The sequence below is a fragment of the Pan paniscus genome, chromosome 16 (assembly GCF_029289425.2).
Source record: "Pan paniscus chromosome 16, NHGRI_mPanPan1-v2.0_pri, whole genome shotgun sequence".
Classification (NCBI taxonomy): Eukaryota; Metazoa; Chordata; class Mammalia; order Primates; family Hominidae; genus Pan; species Pan paniscus.
Window position 1 is genome coordinate 8,283,303 of NC_073265.2, and position 23,368 is coordinate 8,306,670.

General features: G+C 41.0%; 1 protein-coding gene across 2 annotated transcripts in view; it reads right to left on the minus strand.

Annotated features, from left to right (window-relative positions):
• The window catches only part of GABRG3 (gamma-aminobutyric acid type A receptor subunit gamma3), a 558,288-nt gene extending 534,960 nt beyond the window's left edge, over window positions 1–23,328 (minus strand). Inside the window, exons 1-2 of one of the 2 annotated variants that reach the window (XM_034938408.4) lie at window positions 22,851–23,328; window positions 17,295–17,443 (exon numbers count right to left, since the gene is read on the minus strand). In XM_034938408.4, the coding sequence (XP_034794299.1) occupies window positions 17,295–17,443; window positions 22,851–22,903 (202 nt within the window). In that variant the 5' untranslated portion in view covers window positions 22,904–23,328. The remainder of the gene's footprint in view (window positions 1–17,294; window positions 17,444–22,850) is intronic. The other variant, XM_034938409.4, reaches the window with a different exon arrangement.
• Between the last annotated feature and the right edge of the window lie 40 nt (window positions 23,329–23,368).

Here is a 23,368-nt window from a genome sequence, read left to right on the forward strand (position 1 = left end):
GACAGTTTTCACCGAAATAAAATTTAAAAAAACTATCCTAAAATGTATATGGAATCACAGAAGACCCAAAATAGTCAAAGCTATCCTGGGGGGAAAAAAATTGAATGAATCATATTACCTGACTTCAAATTACATTACAAGGCTATAGTAACAAAAACAGCATGGCAGTGGCATAAAAAACAGACACATAAACCAATGGAACAGAATAGAGGACCTGGAAACAAATCCATACACCTACAGTGAACTCATTTTTGACAAAGGTGCTGAGAATATAAGACACTGGGGGAAAGAGTGTCTTCAATAAATGGTGCTAGGAAAACTCGATATTCATATGCAGAAGAATGAAACTTGGCCCCATCGCTTGCCTTAACAAAAATCACATCACGTAATACCAGCACTTTGGGAGGCCAAGGCGAGTGGATCACAAGGTCAGGAGTTCAAGAACAGCTTGGCCAACATGGTGAAATTCCATCTCTATTGAAAATACAAAAGTTAGCCAGGTCTGGTGGTGCATGCCTGTAGTCCCAGCTACTCAGGAGGCTGAGGCAAAAGAATCACTTGAACCCGGGAGGCGGAGGTTTCAGTGAGCCGAGATTGCACCACTGCACTCCAGCCTGGGTGACAGAACAAGACTCTGTCTTAAAAAAAAAAAAATCAAAATGGATTAAAGGCTTCAATCCGAGACCTTAAAATATGAAACTACTACAAGTACTACAAGAAAACACTGGGGAAACTCTCTAGGACACTGGTCTGAGCAAAAATTTCCTGAGTAATAGCCCACAAGCAAGGCAACCAAAACAAAAATGGCCAAATGAGATCACGTCACATTAAAAAGCTTCTGCATAGCAAAGCAAACAATCAACAAAGAACAAAGTAAAGAGACAACTCACAGATGGGAGAAAATATTTGCAAACTATCCATCTGACAAGAGATTAATAGCCAGAATATATAATGAGCTCACACAAACATTATAGGAAAAAAAATCTAATAATCTGATTTTTAAATGGGCAAAAGATTCTAATAGACATTTCTCAAAAGAAGATATACAAATGGCAAACAGGCATATGAGAAGATGCTCAACATCACTGATAATCAGAGAAATGCAAATCAAAACTATGAGATATCCTCTCACCCCAGTTAAAATGGCTTTTATCCAAAAGTCAAGCAATAACAAATGCTGGCAAGGATGTGGAGAAAAGGGAACCCTTGTACACTGTTGGTGGAAATGTAGATTAATAAATCACTACAGAGAACATTTTGGAAGTGTTTCAAAAAACTAAAAACAAAGCTGCCATATGATCCAGCAACCCAAAATAAAGGAAATTAGTATATGGAAGAGATATCTTCATTCTGATGTTCATTGCAGCACTGTTCACAATAGCCAAGATTTGGAAGCAACCTAAGTGTCCATCAACAGATGAATGGATAAAGAAAATGCAGCGCATATACATAATGTAATACTATTCAGCTATTAAAAAATGAGATCCTGTCATTTGCAATGCCATAGATAGAACTGGAGATCATTAGGTGAAATAAGCCAGGCACAGAAAGACAAACATTGGATGTTCTCACTTATTTGTGGGATCTAAAATCAAAACAATTGAAGTCATGGACATAGAGACTAGAAGGATGGTTATCAGAGGCTGGGAAGGGTGGTGAGGAGGAGGGGAAGGTGGGGACGGTTAATGAATATAAAAGAATAGTTAGAAAGAATGAACAAGACCTAGTATTTGATAGCACAAGAGGGGAACTATAGTCAAAAATAATTTAATTATACATTTTAAAATAATTAAAAGCATATAGCTGAATTGTTTGTAACATAAAAAAACGCTTGAGGTGATGGATACCCAATTTTCCTCGATGTGATTATTATGCATTGCATGCTTGTACCAAAATGTCTCATGTACCTCATAAGCATAAATACCTACTATGTACCCACAAAAATTAACAATAAAAAAGTTGAATAAAATCGGTCAAAAACTAAATCATCCAGCAATTCCACTCTTAAATGTATATCTAAGAAAAATCAAAACATTTATCCATGTAAAACTTATATACATATATTCATAGCATCATTATTTAGAATATCCACTATTGAAAAACAATCAAAATGCCTATTTAATGTTATCAGTATCAACTGATGAAGAGACAAACAAAACACAAACATATAATAGAATATGATTTGGCAACTAAGAATAAGATGAAAGAAGTACTGATACATGCTATCACATTGATAAAAGTTGAAAACATTTAAGAAACCAGTCACCTATTCTAACGGTTCCATTTATATCAAAGGTACATTACAGGCAAATTTATAGTGATAGAAATTAGACTATTGGTTACCAAGGGCTCAAAGAAGAGTGGCAAGGATAATGTGGGGTGACTACCCCTGAGTGAGTAGCTTTCTCCTTTTTGCAGAGATGAAGATGTTCTAAACCTAAATTATGGCTGCACAATGTTGTGAATATACTGAAAGCCACTGGACTGTACACTATAATTGGATGAATTTTATGGTATATGAATCATATTTCAATGAAGATGTTTTCACACAGGCAAAATAAAAATATTTTCAGCCATGCTGAAAGGGTATAATATTAATTGAAGGTAGACTGTGATAAGTTAAAAATGTATACAATACTATAAATCTTTAATGCAACCACTAAAATAACAATATAAAATTGTAGTTACGGCTAATTAGGAAAATAAAGGAAGACAATCATAAAAAGAGGGGAAAGGAGCAAAAAAAGAAAGAAAAATAAAAAGATCATAAACTGAAATCAAACTGCATCAATAGCAACAGTAAATATAAATGGTCTAAAGACTCCAATTTAAAGGCAGAGATTGTTAGATTGGGCTTTTTTTTTAAAGGCAAGATTCACCTATATGTCATCTACAAGAAACGCATTTTAAACACAAAGACAAACATAGGTTAAAAGTAAAAGGATGGAAAGACGTATATACCATACTAACATTAGTCAAAGAAAAGCTGAAGTGGCTATTTTAACACCTGACAAAGTAGATTTCATAGCAAAGAATGTTGCTAGGTATAAAGACGTTCATTATACAATGATAAAGTGGTTAATTAATTAAGAAAACATAAAAATCCTAAATGCATTTACCCCTGGTAATAATGCTTCAAAATTCATGACTCAAATACTGATAGAACTAAAGAAAAATACAGCTACAGTTATTGCTAGAAATATCAAGATTTCACTCTTGGTAATTAATAGAAATAGATAGAAAAGCAGCAAGTAGACTTTAACAAAAGTATAAACCAACTTCATCTAATTTGTCTAATTTATGAAACAACTGCATCTAACAACAGCAGAATATACATTCTTTCCAAGTACACAGCATGAGAGACCATATTCTGTGCCATAGAACAGCTCTCAATAAGCTTAAAAGAATTTATGTTATTCAGAGCATGTTCTTTAAGCACAGTGAAATTAAATTAGAAATCAATAACTGAATGATATCTGGAATAACCTCAAATATTTGAAAAATAAATACCACACTAAATATTCCATTGGTCAAAGAAGAAATCAAAAAGGAAATTAGGAGCTATTTTTTATTGAATGTAAGTGAAATTAAAACACTGAAATCTGTAGGATGCTAATAAAGTAATACACAGGAGGAAATTAATGACACTAAATATGAAAATTAGAAAAGAGGAATTTATCCATTTCTTCTAGATTTTCTAGTTTATTTGCGTAGAGGTGTTTGTAGTATTCTCTGATGGTAGTTTGTATTTCTGTGGGATCGGTGGTGATATCCCCTTTATCATTTTTTATTGTGTCTTTTTGATTCTTCTCTCTTTTTTTCTTTATTAGTCTTGCTAGCAGTCTATCAATTTTGTTGATCCTTTCAAAAAATCAGCTCCTGGATTCATTGATTTTTGAAATGGATAAATTCCTCGACACATACACTCTCCCCAGACTAAACCAGGAAGAAGTTGAATCTCTGAATAGACCAATAACAGGAGCTGAAATTGTGGCAATAATCAATAGTTTACCAACCAAAAAGAGTCCAGGACCAGATGCATTCACAGCTGAATTCTACCAGAGGTACAAGGAGGAACTGGTACCATTCCTTCTGAAACTATTCCAATCAATAGAAAAAGAGGGAATCCTCCCTAACTCATTTTATGAGGCCAGCATCATTCTGATACCAAAGCCGGGCAGAGACACAACCAAAAAAGAGAATTTTAGACCAATATCCTTGATGAACATTGATGCAAAAATCCTCAATAAAATACTGGCAAAACGAATCCAGCAGCACATCAAAAAGCTTATCCACGATGATCAAGTGGGCTTCATCCCTGGGATGCAAGGCTGGTTCAATATACGCAAATCGATAAATGTAATCCAGCATATAAACAGAGCCAAAGACAAAAACCACATGATTATCTCAATAGATGCAGAAAAAGCCTTTGACAAAATTCAACAACACTTCATGCTAAAAACTCTCAATAAATTAGGTATTGATGGGACATATTTCAAAATAATAAGAGCTATCTATGACAAACCCACAGCCAATATCATACTGAATGGGCAAAAACTGGAAGCATTCCCTTTGAAAACTGGCACAAGACAGGGATGCCCTCTCTCACCACTCCTATTCAACATAGTGTTGGAAGTGCTGGCCAGGGCAATTAGGCAGGAGAAGGAAATAAAGGGTATTCAATTAGGAAAAGAGGAAGTCAAACTGTCCCTGTTTGCAGACGACATGATTGTATATCTAGAAAACCCCATTGTCTCAGCCCAAAATCTCCTTAAGCTGATAAGCAACTTCAGCAAAGTCTCAGGATACAAAATCAATGTACAAAAATCACAAGCATTCTTATACACCAATAACAGACAAACAGAGAGCCAAATCATGAGTGAACTCCCATTCACAATTGCTTTGAAGAGAATAAAATACCTAGGAATCCAACTTACAAGGGATGCGAAGGACCTCTTCAAGGAGAACTACAAACCACTGCTCAAGGAAATAAAAGAGGATACAAACAAATGGAAGAACATTCCATGCTCATGGGTAGGAAGAATCAATATCGTGAAAATGGCCATACTGCCCAAGGTAATTTACAGATTCAATGCCATCCCCATAAAGCTACCAATGACTTTCTTCACAGAATTGGAAAAAACTACTTTAAAGTTCATATGGAACCAAAAAAGAGCCCGTATCGCCAGGTCAGTCCTAAGCCAAAAGAACAAAGCTGGAGGCATCACACTACCTGACTTCAAACTATACTACAAGGCTACAGTAACCAAAACAGCATGGTACTGGTACCAAAACAGAGATATAGATCAATGGAACAGAACAGAGCCCTCAGAAATAACACCGCATATCTACAACTATCTGATCTTTGACAAACCTGAGAAAAACAAGCAATGGGGAAAGGATTCCCTATTTAATAAATGGTGCTGGGAAAACTGGCTAGCCATATGTAGAAAGCTGAAACTGGATCCCTTCCTTACACCTTATACAAAAATCAATTCAAGATGGATTAAAGATTTAAACATTAGACCTAAAACCATAAAAACCCTAGAAGAAAACCTAGGCATTACCATTCAGGACAAAGGCACGGGCAAGGACTTCATGTCCAAAACACCAAAAGCAATGGCAACAAAAGCCAAAATTGACAAATGGGATCTAATTAAATTAAAGAGCTTCTGCACAGCAAAAGAAACTACCATTAGAGTGAACAGGCAACCTACAAAATGGGAGAAAATTTTCGCAACCTACTCATCTGACAAAGGGCTAATATCCAGAATCTACAATGAACTCAAACAAATTTACAAGAAAAAAACAAACAACCCCATCAAAAAGTGGGTGAAGGACATGAACAGACACTTCTCAAAAGAAGACATTTATGCAGCCAAAAAACACATGAAAAAATGCTCATCATCACTGGCCATCAGAGAAATGCAAATCAAAACCACAACGAGATACCATCTCACACCAGTTAGAATGGCAATAATTAAAAAGTCAGGAAACAACAGGTGCTGGAGAGGATGTGGAGAAATAGGAACACTTTTACACTGTTGATGGGACTGTAAACTAGTTCAACCATTGTGGAAGTCAGTGTGGCGATTCCTCAGGGATCTAGAACTAGATCCCTGTTTGACCCAGCCATCCCATTACTGGGTATATACCCAAATGACTATAAATCATGCTGCTATAAAGACACATGCACACGTATGTTTATTGTGGCATTATTCACAATAGCAAAGACTTGGAACCAACCCAAATGTCCAACAATGATAGACTGGATTAAGAAAATGTGGCACATATACACCATGGAATACTATGCAGCCATAAAAAATGAGGAGTTCATGTCCTTTGTAGGGACATGGATGAAATTGGAAATCAACATTCTCAGTAAACTATCGCAAGAACAAAAAACCAAACACCGCATATTCTCACTCATAGGTGGGAATTGAACAATGAGAACACATAGACACAGGAAGGGGAATATCACACTCTGGGGACTGTGGTGGGGTGGGGGGAAGGGGGGAGGGATAGCATTGGGAGATATACCTAATGCTAGATGACGAGTTAGTGGGTGCAGCACACCAGCATGGCACATGTATACATATGTAACTAACCTGCACAATGTGCACATGTACCCTAAAACTTAAAGTATAATTAAAAAAATAATAATAATAATAAAAAGAAAATTAGAAAAGAACGTCTCCAATCAATGCCTTCGTCTTCCACCTCAAAACTAGAAAAACAACACATGAAACACAAAGTAAGCAGAACGGTTATCAAAATGGAAATCAAGGAACTAGAAAACGGAATAACTATTCCGATTCAGTAATTCTTGAGGTTGGGCTCTGACTTCCAGCTCTTCCGGCAGTTCTGACGTAATGCCAGGTTTGTGAACTGTTGGATTAGATGTCCTTTAGAATCCCTTCAAACCATGATATCCTAGGAAACTATGATCTTGCGTTTACATTGGTCCTTGAATTATGGATTATGAGAACGATAATCTGATCAGTATAGGCACAGTAATACTTCATAAGAGGATCTGTAAGATGTCTTGGATATGGATGTTAATTACAGACTGATGAAATGCAGACAGCTGAACTGAAAGTTCAATGTAAGGCAAAGCATTTATGACAGTAAAGTTGTCTAAGGGCTCTATTCCGGTACTCACAAACCAACCCGAAACAGGAGCCGAAGCACTGTGCGGAGCTGGGAAGTATGGAAGGCACCTGATGCCCCCTGCCATCTTATGAATTATGGTGTGATCTCGGCTCACTGCAAGCTCTGCCTCCCGGGCTCACGCCATTCTCCCGCCTCAGCCTCCCGAGTAGCTGAGACTACAGGCGCCTGCCACCACGCCCACCTAATTTTTCTGTATTTTTAGTAGAGACGGGGTTTCACCATGTTAGCCAGGATGGTCTCAATCTCCTGACCTCGTGATCCGCCCGCCTTGGCGTTCCAAAGTGCATTACCTGTAATTCTTACAGCAGGACTTGGAATATAGGTTTAATTATTTCGTTTAGAGACAGAAACCCACGGTCCAGTGAGGCTGTCTCTTTCACTCTGAAACCTGCTGGTAACTGGTGGGAGAACTCATTATGTGAGTCCAGATCTTTTCTCACTCAAACACTTTCTAATCCACATTGCTCAATTCCTGAAGCAGTAATGAATAAACATAAGAAACAGATCATTTGTTATTCTATGAACTGAGCTGAATATTCAAATCAAGACCAGTCACTAGATTATACCTCAGGACATGTCACCTGAGTTATTTGCCAAACAGCATATAAGAAAAAATAAAATACTTAGATGCTGAAACCACATTATATATTCCCTAGTTTTGAAATCCAGCACATATTTTTAATGAACTGTGAAGTGCATGAGTGGGCTCCAACACAGCACTGTCTCACACGGAGCTTTACCTCAATAGGGGTGGCATGGTGCAATCCTAGGTGCTCAGGTGTGTGTGCGAAGGGTCAGCTGCCCAAAGTGGTGAGGAAGAGGTGGGGAAAGTTCAGCCGCCAACGTGTGTTAAGCTGAGGTCTGAACTCGGTGGCCTTTGGATGTCTACTTAGTCTCTCCTGGAGATGACAGGTATAATTTCTCTACAAAATTTATTCTCCACCTCCCTTATGCATTTGAATTAACTTTGTGAGAGAATCAGTTAACTAACTCTACAGTAATAGCTTTTACTTCAAGCACAGCAATTAAGAATGTCTGTTTCCTCTCCTCCTACATCTGTTCCGAGAGTGGAGTGAATACATTTGAATTATTTTCTGGATATACAGTAATTGCTGGTAAATGACAAGTCATTCGTATGCACGGTGGGCTGTGGATTTCAGGTGAGGACTGGCCAGGCTGAACTACATGAACAGCTAACACAGTTACCAGATGTGCATGGAGAAGGAAAAGGTTGGTTTGATTCACTGAGTCAGAGGGGTGGTCTGGCACGCAGTCACCAGCCTGGGGCACCTAGATGGTGAGTCATCAGGACACAGTGGATCGAGGGACCCCAAAATATCCCACACTCTACCTCCAACTCCCACTTCCTTCACCTACACTGTGGCATTTGTACTTTACTCCTTTGGATTAAAACATTGTGTCTCCTATTTTTCTTAAAATACGGAAACAATCAGGATGAAGGACTATTGTATGCCTTCATTATCAATCATAGTATCTTAATCATACATCTGGTTCTTTGCACGGCCCTTCATACACTCCAAAATTCACTTAAACAGGGCGTTCCAACATAATCTCTCAAAACCTGTGGCAGGGCATGGCGAGGTTATTCCATTAACACCAAGACCAGCTCAGAAAAATGCAGGTGGGGGGCTTTGTCTGCTTTCCACTGGCTAATCCAATCCTCCTGGAGGTGGCCCATCTGTGACCAGTGCTCCCTCAGCTTCCAGCCTAGAGTTCTAAGGCAACTCAACTGTGCTTATAATTTTTCACTGAAAGACATCAAGGAGCTGCATAAGAAGACTCATTTAAAAATTATAATTCAAGGCCCATATTTTATTGCTTTTAGTTGTTTTAAAACCTAGTATCTGCAACAAAACTAACTCCTGACCTATTTGGGGGACACAGCCCCACTCTACAGCCATTTTCTGTTTTCCCTTCCTCATCCAGGAACGGGCAGGGATTCCTCTTGCACTGCCCAGCAAGGAGTTGTCTGCATCATCTCAGCCATCCTGAGTCAGTGCCCGGTGTCATGTCCAGCCTGGAAAGCTGGAAGAAAGAAAGCCCTGGTGGCACCTTCCTCCAGCATTCCTGCCCAGGTGGGGTGTGTGGGCAGCCCTGGCAGAGGAGGAGGCTGGGATCTCCTGTCATGGGCTGCAGCCATAACACACCTCACCTCCTCACCATGCTTCAGCACATACTGAATATTCTTATTCCATATTTAGCAGAAGTTTCAACTGAACTGGGAAAATACATTTTAGAAAAGCCCGGAACAGAAGTTCGGATATGCAAACACTTGAAGAAGCCCTCTAGCCATTGATACAGCCAAGACAAGATGATTCAGATGTTTTGCCTGGATTCAGTGAACCCATCAGTCCGCGTTGCCCAGGACTCCACAGAGTGTCTATTCACCTTTAAAAGCCAATATGTAACCTTCTATTTTTCCCAGCATGACCATATTTGGCACAGGTTGATTGCCCACATACTGGGGAGGGAATCTGTATTCTCTAATCATCTGTTTTCAGTAGAGTGGTTTAAGTTTCTTGAAACCCTGAAGGAAGTGAAATTTACTTAGGCCATTTCTCTTCCTTTTCATGATTTTCTTAAAAGGTTTATCCTCCTCCAGCCTTTCCCAGCTCACATGACAAGATCTGTTCCAAGAAAAATGACACCCTACATCACCCTGAACCAGCTAAGGACAGGGCTGAAGCATTACCTAAAAGGATGGATAAAGAAGGGAACTAAAACAGATATATCCATAATTTAGAAGTCAGTTGAGAAGAAATAATGTCTAGGAGAGGAGTCATTATTTTTAAAACATAATGATCACAATTTGTATTATGAAAACTAATTAGAGGATTCCATGCAGATTTGTTACTTCCACGCAACATGAACGAACGAGTCTATTAAATCCCATCTATTTGTTGTTAAAAATAACAGTGATGCACAATTGTTTCCTGATGATGGATCGCCCTGCTGCATTTGGACCACGTATGTTGGGAGATGCCAACATACATGGATGCCTCTATAGTTAGGAATTGGAAACAGCGCCCTAGAGGGGAAAAAAAAGACCAGTCCTCAGCTGTACAATGTGGAAAGTACACAACAATGCTGTAGAAACTGTTCACGTCACACCATACCACATTATCCTCAAGACAGGCCTTCGAAGTGTATTATCATTGTTTCAAAGATGAAAAAACTGATGCTAGAAGAAACTCACCACCACAGTGGGGAGGTGGGGAAGGGACACGAAATGAGGGAGGGCTTCCTGTAGGGGGCGACAACGAGGCTCGAAGACAGGCATGGTGAGCTCAGCACAGACGGGGGAAAAACGGGCCAGGACAGCAGCAAAATCAAGGGTCCAGAAGAAGAAAACAGGAGGTCTAGTGTCCCTGAAGTACCCGGCACATGATTCACAGAGTCAGCAAACGGTAGTGGAGAAGTAGAAAAGAAACAGATAATAGTTTGAGACTTGAGGCTTGTCTCTTTATGTCTTTTTAAAATTATTTTCCTTTTAGAGACAGGTTCTTGCACCATCTACCAGGCTGGAGTGCAGTGGCACAGTCATAGCTCACTGCAGCCTTGAACTCCTGGACTTAAGCCATCCTCCTGCCTCAGCCTCCTGAGTAGCTGGGACCACAGGCATGTGCCACCACACCTGGCTATTTTTTACTATTATTTTTGTAGAAACAAGGTCTCTTATGTTGCTCAGACTGGTCTCGAACTCCTGGGCTCAAGCAATCTTCCTGCCTCAGCCTTCCATCTTAATGTCATTTTTAAGGGGCTTGGTCTTTATCTGAGAAGCAAAGTGCAACTTTCAAGAGTTTCAAATTAAACAGGTTAATTTAGACCAAAGTGGGGGTGCCCCTATCTACTCCGAAGTGCTATCTGGAGAGTCCCCTTCCTTGTCTGTCGCCATCAGAAGATCGCAAGTGTGGAGAGCCTCCCGGGGGCTCCCAGGGTGCACCAGGGTCGGGGGTGTCAAGGAGGTGAGCAATGAGCTGGCCTCTCCCACAAACTAATAGTAAATCCACGTACAGCACATTATGTACATATAAGTTGACTGCACCTTGATGAGGGATGAGAAGACCTGATGGTTATAGCAAATGAAATTGGCTAGATTTGAAAAAAAAAAAAAAAGTCATGAGAAAAGAAAAGGGATTCAGATGTTTATAGGAAGTTCTCTTTTAAAGCAGAGCCCTTCTGAGCCATGAAAGAAAATGGTTTCTAATTCAGTATCTTTTACCGGGAGAGCTGTTCTTGGGTAGTGACTCTGTTTTCTGATTGAATATCATCAAGTTGCTGGGTTCTGCCAACGACACGTGATTTAGCATTTAAACGAGACAGGCAGACAAGTCGTAATTTGTCCCAGGGATCATGGGTGCTTTCATCAGCCCCCTCTGCTGCCCCAAGGACCGGACGATGATCATGGTGGAATGTTAAAGTCACAAAACCAAAGAGGAGCATCCTACCTCATAACCTTATGTTTAGTTGTTTGTTAAAAATCTTTTCACTCACAAAGCACAGAGCATGTTCTCACATGTGATGATGACTTATGAGGACTAAATGACAGGATGCTTTAGGGGAGTTGCCTTCTTTGAAATGAACACTTGTTCTTGGTGTGTACATATGCTGTTTTATTTGGGAAATTCACAATTCCTTGTGTACACAGTGGAAAAATCTCTAGGATTGTGAATTCTGCTTGCCTATTGCACATGGCAGCACCTTAGTATATCTTCTTGCAAGTGCTGCATTGTTGGGGTGTGAGGAATATTTCTGAATAGGCTTGCCTTGAGTTTTCTACAAATAGTGCAATGGTCAAATCATCTTGCTATAGAGCCAGAGAGATCTGGGTTGGAAGCTGAGCTCACCCACTGTCTCCCCATTTGCAATTTTCTACCTCAGGGGATTCATGTGGTGCCCAGTGATACCATGAGGAAGGTGCTTCACTGTAGCCTACCACAGGATACATGAACTTCCAACTGGACTTAGCTTATCCAGAGGGGCAAGGAACCAGTCTTGGGTATCTTTGCTCTCTGACTGAGCAGTGTCTGACAATCAAGGAGGAAATCAGTAACATATTCTAAAGCATCTCTTTCTATATAAATGTAGAAGAATTGCTGTACACTCTTCACACTAGAAAGATTTTCTGTCTAATTAGGATGCAAACACTGTGGTGACAATTGAATTTGTGAACTTGTGCAATGGTAATTTAGATATATCACTCACTGAAGAAATATTTTAAAGCTGGAAGGAAAAGTTAAGAGTCATTTTAGTCCCTCTCTTTCATTGCATAGGAGAGGCAACTGAGGCATGAAGGATGATGATTTCTCCAACACTGCACTAGACCCACATCTTCAAAGTCTCCCACACTACACACATGGATTTTGAAATTCGATGGTTACTGGAATCAGCATAGTTCTAGGTCCTGCTACAGACATGCTGGAGTCCTGGGCTTGCAAAAATGGAGGGACAGTGTGCCTGGGCAGTGTGAGTGCTAGGAAGCTATCAGGCAGTGGAGCCTCCTGAAGGAGAAGAAGCAAGCCACGGTCAGGCACATCCTGCCGACGGTGCGTCTGCTGCAATCCCCACTTCCCCTTACTGTCACCACAAGGCCAGTGCATGCCTGTACCAGCAATTGTATGTGCCACTTCCCTCCTGGCCAAATATACCACCCCTCTCTTGGGTCAGAATCTGCTTTTTAATCTATCAATTGTCAATCTATTCAAATAATCAATAAAAAACTAGACAGAAAATAGGCAAGGATATAGAACTGAACAACACTATCAGACAACAGGATCCAGTCCATCCATTGATGACAGGATACATACTCTTTTCAAGGCCATGGAGCATTTGCCAAATAGACCATATCCTGGATGGTAAATCAAACATTAACATATTTAAAAGAACTAAACTCATATAGAGTATATTCTCTGATCATAGTGGAATCAGGCTAGAAATCCATAACATATAATAGGAATATGTGCAAGTACCTGGAAACTAAAAACACACTCTCTTTTATTGTACAGAAATGCTCACAGCAGTTTTATTCACAAAAGCCAAAATTTGGAAACAATTCCATTTCAAAACCTAAAACACAATGGTTAATCTCCCTCTTCAAGAGTAAAATTTGGGAATGTTTCTCAGTTGAAAAATCATGCCCTTGTTGGGATGAAAGTTCTCTATGAAACCAAGCTTGTTTTTTTAAAAAACTTTTATTTTAACTTCAGGGGTACATGTGCAGGTTTCTTATATAGATAAACTCATGTCATGGAAATTTGTTGTACAGATTATTTCATCACCCAGGTAATTAGCCTAGTATCCATTAGTTATATTTGCTGATCTTTTCCCTCCTCCCACCCTCCACCCTCAGATAGACCCCAGTGTCTGCTGTTCCCCTACAAAACAGGCTTCTAAATAATTCATGAGTTAAAGAAAAAAATCTCAAGGGAAATTAAAAAATACATTTAACTGAATGAAAATGAAAATACAACATACCAAAATTCATGGGATGAAATTAAAGAAGTACAAAAAGGAAAAGTTCTTACATAAGAAAAGAAGAGTCTCAAATAAAAGAATCTAAGTTCTTTTTTTTTTTTTTTGAGACAGAGGAGTCTTGCTCTGTGGCCCAGGCTGGAGTGCAGTGGCGCCATCTCAGCTCACTGCAACATCTGCCTCCCAGGTTCACGCCATTCTCCTGCCTCAGCCTCCTCAGTAGCTGGGATTACAGGCACCCGCCACCAGGCCTGGCTAATTTTTTTGTATTTTTTAGTAGAGACGGGATTTCACCGTGTTAGCCAGGATGGCCTTGATCTCCTGACCTCGTGATCCGCCTGCCTTGGCCTCCCAAAGTGCTGGGATTACAGGCATGAGCCACCGCACCTGGCCAAAAGAATCTAAGTTCTACTTCAAAAAGAAGAAAACCAAAATAAACCCAAAGCAAGAAAAATAAAGGAAATAATAAGTATAAAAGCAAAATTGATGTAATTGGGAACAAAAATAACAGAAAAACTATCATACAAAAAGTTGGCTCTTTAAAAAGGTCAATAAAATAAACCTCTAGCAAGACTGACAAAAAAAGGAAGATGACACAAGTTACCAGTATCAGAAATGAAGCAGGGATATTATTATAGGTCCTACAGACATCACAAAAGATTATGAGGGAATATCATGAACAATGCTAAACACATAAATTTGACAACTTTAAAGAAATGGACCAATTTCTTGAAAAAAACCACCACAACCCTAATATGAAAGTGATAATTTGAATAGACTTATTAAGGAAATGAAATAACTCCCAGAAAAGAAATCTCCTGGCCCAGAGGGTATCACTGGAGAATTCTATCAAACATTTAAAGAATTAACACAAACCCTTATATAATCTCTTCTAGAAAACAGAAGATGAGGGAGTACGTCCCAACCCATTGTATAAAGCTCATATTACCCAAGACTCAAAAAAATAGTCCCTTAAACATAGACATGCAAAAATCCTTAACAAAATATTAACAAACAGAATTCAGCAATATACAAAAGGAGGTATTATTAAACACCATGACTAAGTGGGATTTACTCCAGGAATGCAATACTGATTCAATATTTGAAAATCAATTAATATAATCCACCATATTGACAGACTAAAGAAAAAAATCATATAATCATACCAATTGATGCAGTAAAAGGAAGTCTTTGGTGAAATTCAATGCCCATTCATGATTTTTTTAAGTATCATGAAACTTTTTTTAATGTATCAGAATACTAGGAATAGAGAGAACTTTCTCAACTGGATAAAGAACATGTACAAAATACCTCCAGCTAATATCATACTTTATGGGGAAAGACTGAAGGCTTTGCCCCTAAGATCTGGAACAAGGCAGAGATGTCCATTCACACCACTGCTGTTCAACACAGTGCTGGGAGTTCTAGCCAGTGCAACAGGCAAGAAAAAATAAATAAAAGATACCCAGATTGGAGAGCAAGAATGAACACTCTCCTTATTTGCAGATGACAATGATGGTGTACACAGAAAATGCCAAGGAACCTACAAAACAAACAAACAAAAAAAGTCCCAAACTTCTATAACTAATAAGTTCAGCAAGTCAGAGAACACATCAACATACCAAAATCTATTGTATTTATGTATATTAGAAATTAACACAGGCAAAAAGAAATGTTAAAATACAGTACTATTCGCAATTGCTCCAAAAAACAAAATACTTAGTCATAAATCTAACAAAATACATTCAGGACATACCTCTTGAAAACTAGAAACCACTGATACAAGAACATAAAGAAGATCTAAATAATGAAGAGACCTATCATATGCATGGATTGGAAGATGCAACATAGTAGAGATGCCAGTTCTTTCCAGATTGATATCTACACTTAACAAACTCCTACCAAATCCCAGCAGGATTTTTCCGTAGTTACAGAGAAAATTATTCTAAAATGTATATTGAAAAGCATACGAACTATTAGAAGTTAAGATGAGCTAATGTTGAAAAGGAGGAATAAAGAGGTTGAATTACTTGATCCAATTTGAAGATTTATTATACAGCTATGGTAATAAAAATTGTGGGTATTGACAGAGTGACAGACATACAGATAAAACAGAGCGAAACAGAGAACCAGAAATAACCCACACCAGTCAAGCCAGCTGATTTTTGACAACTTCATAAACGCAATTCAGTCAAGGAAGGATAGTCTCTCCAACAAATGGTGCTGGAGTAATTGGGCATCCATGGAGGGTGGGGAAAAGAAATTAGATCTAAATCTTACATATTTATTTTATATAAAAATCAAAACATAACAAATTAAAATGTAAAGGATGAAATTATAAAACTTTCAGAAGAACACAAAGGAGAAAATTTTCAAGAGCTAGGGCTTCATGCAGAATTCTTAGACAATACTCTAAAAGCATGCTCCATAAAAAAAAAATCAATAAATTGGATTTCATCAATATCAGAAACTTTTCCTCTGTGAAAGATGCTATTAAAAGGATGAAAAGCAAACTACATATTTGACATAAAGGATCATACCTAGGATATACAGAGAACTCTCAATTTCAGCAGTAAAAAAATAAAATAAGACCAAATAATCCAATTTTTGAAAGGGCAAATAACATGAAGAGACAATTCAATGAGAAGGCTATACTGATAGCAAAATAAATAAATAAAATAAAAGAAGAGTTCAGTATCACTAACAATTAGGGAAATGCAAATTAAGACAATGAGGTATCAACCTATTAAATATATACCTATTAGAGCAGCTAAAATAAAAAATAGTGAAAATACCAGTTGCTGGTGAGGACACAAAGAAACTGGATCTCTCAGATATTGCTGGGGGAAACGAAAAATAGTGTATCCACTTTGGAAAACAGTTTGACGGTTCCTTAAGCAATTAAACATACTGCTGTCGCACAACCCAGCAATCGTACTCCTGGGCATTTATCCCAAAAATACAATCTTATGCTCACATAGAAACCTGTATACAAATGTGCTCAGTCATTTTATTTGCAATAGACAAAAACAGGAAACAATCAAAATGTTCCCCAACAGATGAATGGCTAAAGAAGCTGTGATACACTCATACCATGAACAACTATTCAGCAGTAAAAAAGAACAAACTACTGACACATGTAACAACTTGAATGAATCTCAAAATCATTTTGCTGAATAAAGAAAAGCCAGTCTCAAAAGGTCAATGATTCCATGTACGTGACATTCTCAAAATGACAAAAAATAAATAAAAATAAAATAACAAATTGAACAAATTTGAGGCTGACAATGGTTAGAAATTTGGGGGGAAGGAAGCAGATGTGACAGTAAAGGGATAGCAAGAGGTGATACGAGATCCACTTTTGGTTGATGAAGGTGTTCTGTATCTTGACTGCAAGGATCATTACATAAGTCTACATGGGATAAAATGACACAGAGCCATGTTCCTGCATGGCACCAGTGTCAGTCTCCTGGTTTGGTATCACACTAAGTTATCTATTGTGTGACAAGTACAGGAAACCTTTCTGCACTATCTTTGCAATACTCTTGGAATTTACAATTACTCAAAAGTAAAAACTTCATATCACTACAGCATATTTTTCTATTAGAATAACAAAAAACAACACTCACTTCCAATATCTGGCCTCAGCTTTTTATCATATTCTCTTAGCAACTTGTTGAGAATAAGAGTCACGTCGGTGTCTTGGGATTTTGGAGCCAAGACCCACTTTTGGTTTGATGATGAATCTTCATATTCATCCTCTTCCACCTTTCTGGACCTGGAGTTATAGCACAAAAATGCGACATGTAAGTGGCAGCAATGGCTCTAGGAAGAGCCTAAGTTTGTCCTATCCAAGTACCATGAAATGGGTAGAAAGTCCCCAGTACCCACAGCCCAACCACACACGTGAAAACCCGAAAATATTTTTTAAAAAGAAAGAAACACAAAATACGAATGATTCCATAGGAAGAATGCTACTGCTATTAACATGGTATGTTTTTATTAAATGCCAGAAGACCATTCCCCATCCCAGTTAAACTACAGACAACGTGGCAGGTAAACAATACCAGAGGGCCAACCAGCATGCAACACACCCTTGGATCCACCCCGATAGCCTGTGAAGGTCAAGGCACAAACCTTCTTGGGTTTTCTATATGGTGACTGCATCGTGGTGTTTCCACCCTGACCACCAAGACCTCATTTTCGTTGAAGGTGAGATTAGCTTTTGCAGGGTGGACTCATTCAAAATAGTTGAGTCTGACTCAGTGCTTCTCTTGGAGGCAGGAATCTGGGGGTCTAGGCACTTGAGCATTGTGAGGGGGTCTGCTTTGCCGGCACTCAGATTGGAGGCAAGGACAGCGATGTCCACTGATGACTGAAGACCCTCTAGCAATCTTGCACGCCTCGGTCAACACAAACTGATTCATCTCCTGCACAGCAGGCTAACACAGACATGAAGAACTAAGCTTTCTAATAAGTCTTCAACATTCTGACTTCTTAGTAAATGAGTCTCAGTGAATGCCTGGGCATCTCTGAGCTTGTTTTGTGCAGGGAGGAGCTGGACAGCCTCCTCTCCCGTGTGACACACACTGACAGGAGTGCCTGAATGGAGAGGCCTCAGGATGACCGGCTAGTTTTCCCTTTTTTTTTTTTTTTTTTTTTTTGGTTCTGCAGTTTTGGGTTTTTTAAAAAATGTTTGGTTTATAATTGGCACACACTTGTACTTGACAAGCTGGTTTTCTCAATGAGTGAGGCCGTCTCAACACCATAGTTATTTGGGCTTGGAGAGCAGACAGTCTCTTTCTGCCTTAAAGCAGCATTTCCAGGCAGACTACCATTGACCCCAGCAAGAAAGCACGTGAAACAAACCAAACTTTTCCTTTCTAGTTTGTCAGTGTGGATGCTTTAATGACTTTTTCTTCACAGAAGAGAATAAAAAGAATTGAAAACTGCACGGAGGCGGATTTGTCCTGAGTGGATATGAACTCTTTTCTGTTTAGCTTCCCAGATGGGAGCCAGAATGTTACTGTCATGTCAGGACACTTGTGCTCTGGGATGTAAGTTTCTTGAACTTAATTTTGAGAATTGCCTAAATTATCTATAATTAACAAGATGTTAATTTAAAAAAATAAAATTTCATATTCATTTTTTCTACTTAATTTAGGTCTTCATATATATATGCACATGCATATTTATGTAATATATACATGAGTCTTTTAAAGTGTGTTAACTAGCCATAACGTAGACTAGAGTGTTGGCCAGATAGTCTACACCTGTATGAACATGTACATAAATGAGAGATGTTGACAATGAGTATACGGCATATGTCTCAAAGAATGACTTCCCCACTTACGTTTTTCCTAGGCTGATCTTAAAGTATAATTCTATTTCTTGAGTACCTATTGGCTAGAAGGTTAAATTGAATCATCCATAGAAACTATAAATTTTTATGCACATTGGATATTCACGATCGATAGGAATTTTTAAATGTGGGGCACCTATTCAGTAAGGAATATGTTGCATTTCATTATTTATTAAAGTGAACATTTACAAGTAATACTACAGAATTTTAAATGTTACTCTAAAATATTTCATGTCATCTGGCCGGGCATGGTTGTTCACGCCTGTAATCCCAACACTTTGGGAAGCCGAGGCGGGTGGGTCATCTGAGGTCAGGAATTCCAGACCAGCCTGGCCAACAGGGTGAAACCCCGTCTCTACTAAAAATACAAAAAAAATTAGCGGGGCATGGTGGCACATGCCTGTAATCCTGGCTATTCAGGAGGCTGAGGCAAGAGAATTGCTTGAACCCAGGAGGCAGAGGTTGCAGTGAGCCGAGATAGTGTCACTACACTCCAGCCTGGGCAACAGAGTGAGACTCCATCTCAAATAATAATAATAATAATAATAATAATAATAAATTTAAAAAATAAAATACTTCGTGTCATCTGAAATATTATCAGAAATGTTAATTTTATCATCTTGCAAAATTTTTTTAAAACTTAAAGAGCAGGTTGAAGCATTTAGATAGCTAGGAATCAAGCACTGCCCACGGGACAGGGCAAATCACTCCACAGCAAGGGCATCCGGGGCAGTGAGGAGAGGCCGGTAGCTCATCTCAGCAGAATCAGGCACAACATGCTCAGGACACTTGGCGACTCAGCCCAGGTGCCTTCCTCCCTCCCTCTGCTGTCTCTGTCTTGGGCACTGTGAGGGGGTCTGCCTCACTCTTCTTCCCCTCCCCTCCCGTTCTCCTCCCCTCTCCTACCCCTACCACTACAGAGCCAGACCACAGCCTCCACCCTCTGTTATTGTCTATGGCCCTGATAATCACATACACACAAACCGAGCACAGTAACCAGCTTTTCATCATTCTCTATATACGCAGCCTTAGTTTTTGAAAATTACTTCCAGCTACTTACAGGTATTGTAATAAGCCTAATTCTCCCTCTAGTGGTGATGAGAGGGTTTTCCTGAAATTGCAAGCGCTTCCTCCTTAGAGGCCAGGACAGGTGGCAGTGAGGGGGACCAAGAAAAAGAAAGCAGGAACGTTCTCTTCCACCCCTTTGGGAGGCATATCAGGGCCCCAGCTGTGTAGCCTGGTTGGGTAGGCAGTGGGCAGAGTGAGGCCGAGATGCTCTAGGTCCCTGGGCAGTGAGCACCCCTCTCCCTCAAATCCTGAAAATGAAATAGAAGCCTCACATTGCTAGTGCCAGACCACCAGGCCCACAGGAAAATCCTTGCTTTGACAAAAATGAAATCTCATCTCAGGGGATCCATTAGAATGTGGATAATATAGAAATATTCTCTTTTCCCTAAATTCTAAGTAAGTTATATATAATCTTTATGAGCACTGTTACTTGCATTGTTGGATCCTAAACACCATTACTGAAATTAGCTTTTTCTTAAAAATAAATCAGTGATGTATTGTCATAGTCAAACAACAACTCAACCTTCAGATGTTATTTTCATGTCTTACACCTTAGCTTAAAGCGGAAGGACAGAGAAAAAGTCTGAAGTATTTTTAAGCATTAAAAGAGTTCCTAAACCTCAGAAAGCAGTTAAGGCACCACCAAGGTCTGAGTGGGAATCAGTGCGTTTTATGATGCCCATGGGTGTCAAAATGGGAAGTCCCCCCCTTCTGGGGAGCTGCTGAGCCATCACCACAAAGCACAGCCATCAGACCCTTATCCAAGGAACTTCCACAGCAGGAAGGGACTCAGAGTGCAAATGAGAAACCCCTCCAAATTTAAAACAGTTTTGAAAGATGACACTGCACATCAGATTATTTCACATGTCTGTAAAACCCATTCAGAGAGCAAAGACACTCTCAAAGAAGAGGCATATAGCAATAAAGTTAGTATAAAATTTGGATTTTTTAACTGATCTGCAAGCTCTATTATGAAAGCTGGGGAACGAGCCCAAATAGAGAACAAATGAAAATCATTATGTCTGTCTTAGTAGAATGGAAGGATGAAGAATCCCAAGAGATTTTGTGTATATTTGGGAATCCCCAGTAACCGGACTGTTTTAAGGCAGAGGCTGAGGTATCTTCCTACTAAGCACATGCAGTAGTGAGGACAATAGGCAGTGTTTCTTCTAGAATGTTAAGAATCCAGAGACCTAAACAGTTGATTACTGAACCCTGAATGGCTGGTCACTCGTTTGAGTTGGTGGCAACAGACAGGTGGCAGAGATGTGACTGCCGGCCTCAGCGTTATGCCCGGTGCTGTCTGCCTCCCTCTCCAACTCTAAACAGAGATACAACCAGGAAGAAGCAACCTCAGAAAGCATGTTTCCATTTCTTGCACCAGCTGCCTCTTGAGACAGAAAGAAACTTCAGCTGAAAGGCCCAAGGAGTGCTCTGTCTCTTTGAAAGAGTTGCCTGTGAGTCACCGGTGGAGTCGGTTTCCACACTCAACTCAGCAAAGAGGAGCAGTTGCAAGGGGGAGGGCCAGGGCTTCCTTCCTCAGGGTAAGCACCTCTGCCCAGTTCAGGAGTGAGAACTGGGGCCCCCTTCATGTTTAGTAGGATTTATTCATGTGTCTTCCTAGCTCCTTGGTAGTTCACAAATAGGAATGAAAAGGCAAGGCCTCCTGACATTGCCTCCTGATGGTGGCCAGGTTTGTGCACGCAAGGATGCCCTCTGATTCTCTAGCTCCCAGACCCAGGAAATGGAGAAGCGTCAAAACAAGAGGGTTTGGGGGATAGGGGCACGCTGAGCTTCCTAGGGTGGGGAAAGAGGTAAAGGCCAGACACTGCTCCAATTTTCAAATAACAGGACAGTCTGCAAGCTCTAGCCAGAAATCCAGCCAGAGAGACAGAATTAAAGAAACTAAACCCAGAATCTCCAGTTGTGTTTACAGCAACAGGATTTAACCCTTTGGGTCCCACTGTCCTTGTATCCTCATGAGCCCTCTTCATCTCTTCTAGAGTGATTCTAAGCTCCCATTAGCCGGTTGGTGTACTGGGAGGAAGGTTGCGGAATTTATGGTGAGATGATTTCTTACATTACCAGGCAGAAGCCTTATTATCCATTTCGACATGCGTGCTTTATGGGGGTGGGAGTGCGTGTGTTCCTCTGTGTGAAAGTGGCTGATGTGGAAGGTGTGTGTGTGTGTTTGCAGGACCTGGGAGGGGAGTCCTCTCGGACAAGCAGGGCTTTCTGCTGCCCACCTGGTTCCAATCCCCCCGCGCCTGCCTCCAATGCATTAGCTCTTTCCAGCCCGGTCTAAACTAGGCAGTTAGAACCACGGTTCCCGGGTTCTTGGAAATTTCAGAGTGATGGAAATGACAGAGAATGTCAGCCAAAGTGTGTGTGTGTGTGTGTGTGAGCCCCTGAAACAGCTGAGGTGGGAATTAGGGGTCGGTAAGGAGCCAGAAATGGCCCCTGCCCCCTGAACCTGGTTTTCAAAACCCCTTAAAACCACCAGATCCTAAAAGCGTCAGGAGACGAGCCCATTAATCTGAGTCCCCACACTCCCGGCTGCAGAGGAAAAAGCAGATGACCGTGTCCAAGGGAGCTGGGACAGGTGAGGTGCAGGCCGACTTCCCAGTCCCCTCCCGGCCCGCCGTGCCGCAGCCCAGCCGACGGCTGGCGCGCCAGGGACTCCAGCAGACAGCGCCCCCCGCCGCCCTGTCGCCCAGCTCGGGGCCTCCGGGGATGCGGCCCCCGCGCCACTTACCGCGCGTGCAAGCCCGAGAACAGGCAGAGGAGGAGCAGCAGCTTCGGGGCCATGGTGCCGTGGAGCTCGGGGCGCAGGGGCCGGGGCCTCGGCCGGGCGCGGCTTCCTCCGGCGCGGACCTGGTCTCCGCCGGCCCTCTTTGCCCTGGCTTCCTCCGAGGCTGCTGGCCGCGGCGGGCGGGACAGGTATCTACTCTGGCGCTGGCCGCGCCCCCGCGGGGCGCACACGGGACGCACACGGGACGCCGGGCCACCGCGGCGCGCCGCCCCCACCCGCGCACTAGCGCCGGTCCGCGCAACCGGGCGGCGGGAGCAATGGGCGCCGGGGACCCCCTGGCGCGGCGCCGCCCACCCCGCCTGGAGCCGCGAGCGGGAGCGGGTGCCCAGGCCGGGGCTGTGTGCGCTGTGCTAGGAGGTGGGGGCAGCTGGGCGGCTGTCCTCTGGCAGCGCCTCCGAGGCGGTCCCGGCGGGGAGGAGTTTCCCCAATTACACGCCTGACAACGCGCAGGGCGAGAAAGG